We start from the raw sequence: 10,480 nt of genomic DNA on the forward strand, positions 1-10,480 counted from the left end.
ACAGTCCTTTCCAGTAGTGTTATATAGTATTACTGTTACTGGTTTTAATCTTACAGGATAAATTTGCACAAATGTGCATAGATTAAGGATAGATTTTTTTTCAAAGCAGTATATTACAGGATTGTGCTCAAAATTATTTGAAAGGGGTATTTGAAATGCAAAGGAGCACACTACTTCTTAAAGCAGGTTTGTATTTCTTCAATTCTCATTCAGTTTACATTTTTTCAGACTCATGCAGGAAAAAAAGAACTGCTTTAAAATGCTGTTCTCCTGTCCATTTCAAAGCATAATGACTTCTAAAGCAAACCAACTCCTACTGTATAAACTTTTTTTTAATGAAAAAGCAATTGGGGTGCAGTCCAAAACTGGTAAATCTATGGAATACAAGAAAAAATTCGAGAGACTGAAGAAATCTTAGTTGAGCATATGTATACATATGAAATTTTACCTCCGGCTATTAATAATAATAAAGTTCTCCCTCACTGATAAGAAGTAAACAGCCTCTATAATACAGGATTAACAGTTATCATGAATCTTCAGGTAGGAATTACTGTAGAACATCTGCAGGAAAAATGCAGGAAAACATACCAGTTCCATAAACTATTAGTCTTCAAACTGAGAAGGCGTTTCAGTCATTAAACTATTGGAAACTGAGTGGGTGATTTCTCAGTGTCCAGTTGATTTATGGTTGAGTTTATTTTTCCAAACAAGTGGGTTAAGAGATGTTTTGTGTGTTCCAGTGGGCTACTTTTCTTTTCAAAGTAGGCCTGAGAGAGATTGCTAGAGCCACTGGCTTTCTGTAACTCTGTGTTATACCTATCACCAACTTCCTTTTTTAAGTAAAAAAAGCAAGAAAAGCCAAAAAAAAGTTTTGTAAAAATATTTAAGATCAGCCAATAAGTGATTACATGATGTTACAGTAGATAATTTGATTAGAAAATTAGCGTAGTATCTAATTAGACTCCCGTACTATAAAGTCCACTTAGTCTCCATCTTTTTTTTTTTTTCAAAGTTCTAATTCTGTACTCCAATTCTGCCAAGCTTTCTCTTCCACTTCCTCTGTCGTTGGTGTACTTTCTTCTTTTTCTTTTTCAAACTCATTTTTGGTTCTGGCCTCACCAGTTCTATCTCCATTGGCTTTTCTTCAGCTGGCGTTTCAAAAACTTCCTCGGTGGGATCTTTAGGAATGAGTGCTGGGTCTTCCTTACTCTTCAATTTCTGTAACTGTTTCATGTTTTGCTTTTCTCTAAATTTAGCAACTAGAGCCAGTCTTAATTCCCGACGATGCTGTAATAATGATAAAAGCAAATTAGTATGCATACTCTAAGGCAGAGGTGGGCAATTGTGGCTCTTTTACAACCTGTCTCCGGAATTCTGGGAGTTGAAGTCCACAGGCTGTAAAAGAGCCACAATTGCCCACCTCTGCTCTAAGGCATCGAAAAACATTAGAAAGCTGCATATATCAAGTTAGACCCCTCTATAGCCTAGCTAGTTCGAGGTTTTTCTATGGCAACTGAAAAAGCTCTGCAACCCTTCAGATAGTTTTGTGCAAGTGAACCAGAATGTTTCAGGGGTAGAACCAGATCCCCCAATGTGCAAAGAATATCTGCCATCAGTTTCTCCCTCTTGCCAGTTTCAGTTTCCAGAAATTTTAGGAACTTGCATTGATTGATATTTCATCTTTTGTCCAGGAACTTAGATAGTTTACATAAGTTCTTTTTCTCCACAGTAATGATCCTGTGAGATAAGGATGAGTTGAGAGATGTATTGGCTGCCCCAAAGCAACCCAATGGGTTCCATAGCTGAGGATAAATTTGAACTTGGATCTCCAGTTCTAATATCCAAAGGGATTGTATTACACTATTTTCAGGCATATTACCTAAAATCATAATATTATGTAACTTAGTAATATTATGTTGTGTCTGCAATATCAAACAATGAACATAAATGTCCACCAAAGGTCTAGATCCATGATGGCGAACCTGTGGCACGCTTGCCACAGGTGGCACGCAGAGCCCTCTCTGCGGGCACGCGAGCTGTTATCCCAGCTCAGCTCTGCCATGCATGCGCATGGAACTCCCACCGGCCAGCTGGTTTTCGGGTCTCTGCCGCACATGTGTGGGGGGAGGGGCCCATGTAGAAGGCACGCTCACATGCACGAGGGGAGGGCCGCGCCCCCATTGCATTATGGGTGTGTGCACACGCTTTCTGCACTCGGAGCCAACAAGGTTACCCATCACTGATCTAGACACTGAAATTACATCACACAGTGCAACAAGATACTGAAGACTGCTCTGTTCCTAGTTAGTAGTGGGGTCAATCTAAACTTATTTTGTAATTTTAGCATAAGAGCCATCATTTATAATTTTGCAAATAAATTTGTACAAATGCATACGTTTCTAGTACATGCAAAGCACATTTGCAAACATTTCTGTGCAGATTAAGTGTGCAGAATATCAAGTGTTTAAAGAAACATGTAACAAGCTAATCTGACAAGATCAATAATCAACAAACATAGAATACTTGTTTCAAGTATCTTGAGACTGACTCAAATTAACTGTGAGCCAACAGCCAGCAATTTACAAGACTCTGCTGAAGTTGATACAGCAGCTTCCAGATATAATGTATTTTGGATGTATAGCATGTAAAGGAAGCATCACCTTTTAAATAAAGACCGAAGAAACCAACTAAGATGAACTATCAGGCAAGTGCAGTAGAGATTGTGAAGTGCAGTGATTAAGAGACAACTCAGCAAAGTAGGATATTAGGGAGAATAACAAAATACTGATATTTTTATTAATGGTTTGAGATGGTGCAGCCACAGCTACCAGAGTAACCAGTCAAGTTGCAGTAAGTGTAAGAATTGATACTAGGTGTGAAGACCCAGTTCAAGTCCCGCATCAGCCAGGGAAGCTTGCTGGAAGACACTGGACTAATTACTCTCTCTCTCTCTCTCAACCCAATCTATATTGTACGGCATTTTAAGCTGGAGAAGGGAGTTGTGCTCCCTTCTCCTTCAGCATAAATCACTTTGAGTACCTAGAGTTACCAAGAAGAATATAGTATTACCATATTTGGAGACTGGTAATGAGGGTTTTGATACAGGGTTTGTCCTCCAAAGCTGCCCTGGAAGATTTTGATTAGGTTCAGGACAAAACGAGGCCCAATTTCAACAAGAGCTCCATCTTCTTCTATGATCTGTAACAGAACAAAACACAGGGATGTTTTGGCATTTGGAAGCAAAGTACTTGGCACCATTTGATCCAATGTGTTAAAATTTTATTCTGATTAGATCTTTGAAGCACCATATAGATGCTTAATGTAGATGCTTAAATGCCCTTTTCTATCCCCTACTTTTTCCACATTTTCAACATTCAACACTTTCAACATTTGGGCACCCAAGACTTCCTGGTTTTATATTACAGGAGTTTAAAGGCTTTTATAATCTGAACACCTGAGATTTAATCCATCTTTTCTTGACTCAGAAAAAAACCTGGAAACTAGGAGGTCAGTGGAAATTTATCACTGGAAGAGAAAACCATTGCCTGCAGCACGAAATTGAAATATGATTCAGTGGCTATGTAACCATTATATATGGCCCATCATTATACAAATCAACTTGAGCGAGGTTTAAATTCAAACTTTGTGTTCTCCCTTTGAACACTGTCATGTCAACAATTAAGTTGGTGTAAATGCACTTTCCCATTATATCTTAAGAGATTTGACAGCATACAAATTTGATAAACAAAATAAATTCCAAGCTCTGGTTAATTACTGCGTCTTTAAACAAGAAATCACAGAATTCTTATTTAATTCTTTCATTAAACTTCAATTAAGTTTCACAATTTGTCTCTGTACAGAATGACAAACTTAAAAAAAAAATCAGTTAATCTGAAGGAAAACAATTCTTCCAGTCCTGTACCAAAAAAAAAAAAAAAAAAAAAAAAAAAACCCAAGAAGCAGGCAAACTTAATTTGCCTAAAATGGTTTTTAACAATTATTACTGTAACTATATGCACTGTAACTATATTACTGTAACTATATTGTTACATACATCATTTCCAAATTCAGGTTGCTGGCTTTGCTGTTGACATCATCTGATCAATTTTATCAAAGGTTTTTTTAAAAAATATAAATCATCCAAAGCTAATCTAGGAGGGGGGGGAAATAACTTGAAAAAAATAACTATTTAACCTCTTCTAAGTTGGAACTTTACGGTCCTGCTCTTTTTCAGAGGCCAAATTTCAGAGAGTTCCTGTCATTTATTGTTGACTAGCGCCCATAAACAAAACGGGAACTAACCTGATAATTTCGAAACCAGATCCTCTCGTCTGTGATGGAGAAGGTGAAAACGTGGTCTACAAAAGGCTGACTCCTGGGATGATACTGTGGAGTACTAAAGATCTAGTCAAGAGAAATGAGAGCGCTGAATGATCAGTGGAATCATAGTCCCAGATGGGTATCACAAAGATCATGCATCCCATTCCAGTCTGGTCGATTTGTTGCTATTAAAATAATTTGAACCAGTGGTGGGTTGCTACCGGTTCTCCCCGGTTCGGGAGAGCCGGTAGTAGAAATCTTGATAGGAGAGCGAACCGGTTTGCTCTGAACGTTAGTTGGGCCCTCCTGCCCACCGCCATACCTACCTTTATTTCTTTTGTTTTTAGCTCAGCTGTAAAGTACGGCAGAGTGGATTGCCATGCCTCAGCTGTTTTTTTACTCAATGCGCTTGCGCAAAGCGCAAGTTAGGTGCGCCTGCGAGCATAGCAAGCATATGCACTGCAAAGTGTGCGCGCGATGCGAACTGGTGGTAAAACTGGTTAGAATCCACCACTGGTTTGAACACACAAATTGTTTATCACAAAGTCAGGCTATAATTTTTTTCCCCCCCCGTTTTCATAATACAAAGAGTGTCTACTTTCTGAATATTTGTTGAAGGCAACTTTGACATAACTTCTGTCTAGGCCATTCTTGGTTTCTACAGAGCATGATGTCAACTTGTTTACATTACGGAGACATTGAAAAAATGAATTACAGCACACTTAGTTCAATTATGTTCACAGAACCAGAGGAAAATCAAATCCTAGCTGAATTCTTCAGGTCTTACTATTGTATTTCCTTGTGGACAAAGACTTACAAAGACTAATATTAATAATGTATAATATGCAGTTCCTACTGAAGTAGGAGTACGAGATCTTGGCAACCTATGCTTACTAAAAGTCTAACAAAACCTTTGTTCCTCAAATACGTATATAAAATCCCGATCAAAGAATTCCAAATCAAAACACATCATTACAGAGGGAAGACTGCCCCTTAGGAATAAATAAATATATACAAACCTGAATAAATAGCTCTTTCAGCAAAGCATAATGCGGTTTCTGATCAAAAACCTATGAAAGAAACAATAAAGAATAAGGAGGAAAGCATGAGAATTATAGACCATAAAGGAGAGTAGTCCCACAACTGCAAGTTTATTCTTACTGGATCGAAAGAAAGAACCGGTCGAGAGCCTCTCAAACAGTTTCCAGTCATCTTCAACTCAGCCAATGTGTGAACTGTAATGACATCAAGTACGATTAAGAATGTACTGTCTGCTATGTATGGAAGAAGTTTGTTTAAAAGAACAGAATATAGCAGCTGATTACAAGTCTACGATACTAATTTTTTGCAAATGCCCAGTGTAATTACCACAAGCAATTTTTTTGTGTGGATTGTTTGGAAGCTGTTAAAATATGTATTAGAAAATATTTCACTCAGTAGGTGGCTGTACTTACTGTTCTGGACTAAAAACTTGGCTGATGGTCCATGGGGGACATTTGAAAGCCTAAAACAGTTATGGAAGATAGTTAAAAAAAAATATTAGCATTTCCTTAGTAATTGGTCTATGGTATAACGTTTTTAATGTATGAAACAGACAATATTTTTTGACAAGAGATGCCTGAAAGTGCCCCAAATATATGTACTAAAAGGCTTCTGTAGTTTTGCCATTGTTTTGCTAAGTTTCAAATTACACTGATGTTTTGGTTTGTTTTTGGAGTAGGAACATTCAAACCTCTAGGCAGGGGTAGGCAACTATGGTAACTTTACAAACTGTGGACTTCAACTCCCAGAATTCCAGAATTAGCATAGGAGTTAAAGTGCACAGGTCACAGTTTCTAGATATCAATAACTGGAATATATAGGCAGACGTTTTCCTCACCAAACGTAAAGATCTTGCTTCTTTTTGGCTTCAAAAAACATGCACTTATTGCAATTCTTCATTTCACAAACCTATATAAAGTAAGAAAAACAATATTCAGACCAAAGAAGAGTACTTCATTGTTTTTATCTAATAATCTAGAATAAAAAAGGATTTTTTGAGTGCAGATGAAGCTCACTTATGTTGTTTTATAATCTTCAAGTTTGTAATTTATAATATGGCACAGTGGAAAGTTTAGGCACAGGAAAAGCTAGAATTAAATTCCCACTCCACTAGGACAATCAATTAGTAACTTGAAAAAAGAAGAACATTTATATAATTTACCTCATTAATGATAAATAGCTTGTCTTTTCTGTCCATTTTGGTATCTAAAACACAAATAGAAAGCATATTTTAAGCTTATAAACTTCCAACAATATAGAATTTATTTCACAGATACTGAAGATTCCACCCCAAAATTAATATTCAGAATAACTGCTTTGACATATTTAGTTTACAGGTGATGCTTATTTCAAGTTTTTCCATGTGTTTATTTCCTAATACCTATATCTGCAAAAGTGGAACATGTTTTGTATTCATATGTTGTTTAGCATACTATCTGCTACTTATTTTTATAACAGCAGGAAAAAAAATCATAAACTAGCTGGCTTTAAGAGGAGGCAACAATATGTATAATTACCATTTTGTCAGACTATAAAATGCACTCCCCCCCTCAAAAGTGGGTAGAAATGTCTGTGCGTCTTATAGGGTGAATATTGCGGTGGGGGAGAGGGGGGGTTGGTGCGGCACCAATCAGCTGCTCTAGGTGGCGGGGATTGCCAGCACTTATTGCCGCTGCAACCCGTTTGCGGGCAGCGGCGAAGAATGGGTGGTAGTGGCAGAGGCGAATGGGACGTTTTTTTTTCTTGTTTTCCTCCTCTAAAGCTAATGTGTGTCTTATAGTCTGAAAAATACAGTATGTAACTACTGATTCACTCAGTTTTGTTCCAACTTCAATATCTTTTCAGAAACTAATTCCTACTGTACAGATTTGTGCAGGGTTTCATAAATTGAAATAATCACCTAACTAAAAAGACAGGAGGCATTACAAGTAAAATCAGAAACTACCTGTTTTAGAATGAGGCATTAATGTATGCAAATCCTTCATTAGATGCCTTGTCCTAAAATTTATTCCTCTGGAAGAAAAAATGAGGACCCTCTCTTTGTTCTTCCATTTACCCTGGAAAACAGAAGCATTAGCATGACCCAGTTAATACAAAACCAAATTAAATCATTTAACCAAAGCAGTAGTTAAATATACTAACAGTAAATTATTTCATGTAAAAGAAAACAGTGCAATATGACAATGTATCTGGCAGAGGCTTCAAAATCTCAAACTGATGTCCCCAATTTTACAGATTTAAAAAAAAACAAACCAACAATAATTAAGTATGGTCATGCCCTAAACCTTGGCAATTTTTAAGAAAGGTGGAGTTCATGCTGACTGGGGAATTCTGGAAAATTTACTCTTTCTACTAAAGGAGAATATTCACCAATCCCTCCACAGACAGTCTCCCAAGGCAGAACTACAGACAGTGTATTTGATCTTGGCCAAATACACTATCCGAAAAGATAGGATATAAGAGCATTAAAAGTCTTTCATTATACAGGTAGTCCTCGAGTTATGACCACAATTGAGCCCAAAATTTATGTTGCTAAGTGAAACATTAGTTAACATTTGCCCCATTTTATGACTTTTCTTGGCACAGTTGTTAAGTGAAACACTGCAAGTTGTTGAGTCAGTAACCTGGTTGTTAAGTGAATCCGGATTCCCTACTGACTTTTGTCAGGAGGTCGCAAAAGGGGATCACATGACCCCAGGACACTGCAGCTGTCCTAAATATGAGTCAATTGACAAGCACCTGAATTTTGATCACGTGACCACCGGGATGACGCAATGGTCGGTGTGAAAAACAGTTGTAAGTCACTTTTTTCAGTGCCACTATAACTTTGAACGGTCACTAAATGAACTGTTGTAAGTCGAGGACTACCTGTACAGCCAATTAAATTATCAACTCAAAGGAACTTCCAATTTCTCACGGGGGGAGAGGGGAGTTATATCTCACCCACAAGGCGCCCTCAGCTCACTTCCAATGTTACAGCCTTGATAAAATTCATTCAAAGCTCAACTCATTCAAATATTATTCAACAACAAATATTAGACATCACCACCAGATGGATTTGTAGCTTCTCTGACAAGCTGTACTCAACGAGTAGTCCTTAATGGTACTACATCCACATGGAGAGAAGTAAGTAGTGGGGTACCACAAGGCTCAGTCTTAGGCCCACTATTCTTCAATATCTTCATAAATAACTTAGATGAGGGAATAGAAGAGGAACTCATCATATTTTCAGAAGAAGGGGTCAAATATTTCTCCAAAGCACCGGAGAGCAGGAAAAGAAACAATGGATGGAAACTAACTAAGGAGAGAAGTAACCTGGAATTAAGGTGAAACTTCCTAACAGTGAGGACAATTAACCAGTGGAACAGCTTGCCACCAGAAGTTGTGGGTGCTCCATCCCTGGAGGTTTTCAGAAAGACACTGGAAAAGTCACTTGTCTGAAATGGTATATAGGGTCTCCTGCTTGAGCAGGGGATTTGAACTAGAAGGTTCCTTCCCAGGTGTATTCTGATTGATTGATTGAATTAAAATTGAAGAGCCTTGGTGGTGCAGCAGACTAAAGCACTGTAAATAACACCAGCTGCCTGCAATTACTGTAAGTTCAAATCTCATCAGGCTCAAGGTTGACTCAGCCTTCCATCCTTTCAAGGTAGGTAAAATGAGGACCCGGATTGTGGGGGCAATAAACTGACTTTGTATAAAATAAAACACCGCTTAGGGGGGCTGAAAGCCCTACTAAGCAGGTATATACAAAAGTATGAAGGCTATTGCTTAATGCATTGTAAGCTGCCCTGAGTTTCCGGAGAAGGGCGGCATATAAATCGAACCAATAAATAAATAAATATAGGGTCTCCTGCTCAAGCAGGGTGTTTGGACTAGAAGGTTCCTTCCCAGCTCTATTCTGATTGATTGAATTGAAAATATAAAAATGCAAACTTGACTGAAAGCAGACATGCCAAAAAAAAAAAAAAAGTAGAATTTTAGTCAAAAGGGAGAGAGAATTATTTGATGAACAAGAAATCGTGGGAGCTCCATCACCTGGAGGTTTTTAAGAAGAGCCTAGACCACGGATGGGCAACTGTGGCCCTTTTACAACCTGTGGACTTCAACTCCCAGAATTCCTGAGACAGCCAAGCTGGCTCAGGAATTCTGGGAGTTACTCGAACAGAAGATAGATATTTAAACATTTCATCGAAATTTCATTTCATATATACTATCTCATCTCATATGTCAAACCATTAATAGAATATCTCCCATATCAAATAATATTGTTTATCTTCCTGTTCTCTTATTTCAAACGTCAATCTACTCATTTCAGCACAGGCCAACATTTTCTTAATAATCTCTTCATCGGTGATTATAATAATAATAGAATCATTGCTGTATGATGAGAATTGGAAAATTGTAAGCACGAAATGATTTTTACCGATTGAGATGCTGTCTGTAATTGTTTGTAAGGATGATATTTTTATGTTGTTTTTTATTTTTAATTAAAATAAAACTTTTTTTTAAAAAAAAAAAGGAATTCTGGGAGTTGAAGTCCACAGGTCATAAAGGGGCTATATTTGCCTACCCCTGGCCTGGACAGTCTATCTAGAGTCTAGACAGTCCCTTATCTAAAATGGTAGAGTAGGTTCTCCTGCTTGAGCAAGGGGCTGGACTAGAAGACCTCCAAGGTCCCTTCCAGCTAATTCCAATTCCTATTCCTATTCCATTCTATTCTATTCAAATCTTTTGGAAGCGGGAAAAGCAGGCGCCCCGTTATACCAGCCCACGTTCCCAGAGACACTTTGCACATGCTCAGAGGTACAGCTGCATTACCCGGCTGAGACAGACTCGGCTGATTCAACCTGAGGGAGAAAAAGGCTCAGAGGCATCGACACCCTCCCCTCCACAGAAAACCCCCTTCGTGGCGTCCACACCTGCGAGACCGGGGGAGGGATGTGGAATTCATCCTGGCCCGCCACGGAGGACGGGCCTTTCTCGGCCTCCTCGACCTCCTTCCCTTCCAAAGCTCCCTTCGCACGTTTTGTCTTCGGCCCGGCTGCGGTTGCCTTGCCGGCTCCACGCCGCCTCTTGGTCGCCGCCATTTGCCTTTCTCCCAGACGGCCTCCTTTTT

General features: G+C 38.5%; 1 protein-coding gene across 1 annotated transcript; it reads right to left on the bottom strand.

Annotated features, from left to right (window-relative positions):
* Window positions 1–865: 865 nt before the first annotated feature.
* BRIX1 (biogenesis of ribosomes BRX1) lies at window positions 866–10,477 on the bottom strand. Its single transcript, XM_070935953.1, has 10 exons — window positions 10,284–10,477; window positions 7,307–7,418; window positions 6,524–6,567; window positions 6,200–6,270; window positions 5,775–5,824; window positions 5,482–5,555; window positions 5,340–5,390; window positions 4,303–4,404; window positions 3,070–3,198; window positions 866–1,287 (listed from the first exon to the last, which is right to left on the bottom strand). The coding sequence occupies exons 1-10, from the start codon at window positions 10,449–10,451 to the stop codon at window positions 1,015–1,017; spliced, it is 1,074 nt and encodes a 357-aa protein (XP_070792054.1). The 5' UTR covers window positions 10,452–10,477; the 3' UTR covers window positions 866–1,014.
* Window positions 10,478–10,480: the final 3 nt, after the last annotated feature.

This window comes from Pituophis catenifer, unplaced genomic scaffold, assembly GCF_029215685.1.
Source record: "Pituophis catenifer annectens isolate HBS135680 unplaced genomic scaffold, rPitCat1.0.hap2 SCAF_2, whole genome shotgun sequence".
NCBI lineage: Eukaryota > Metazoa > Chordata > Lepidosauria > Squamata > Colubridae > Pituophis > Pituophis catenifer.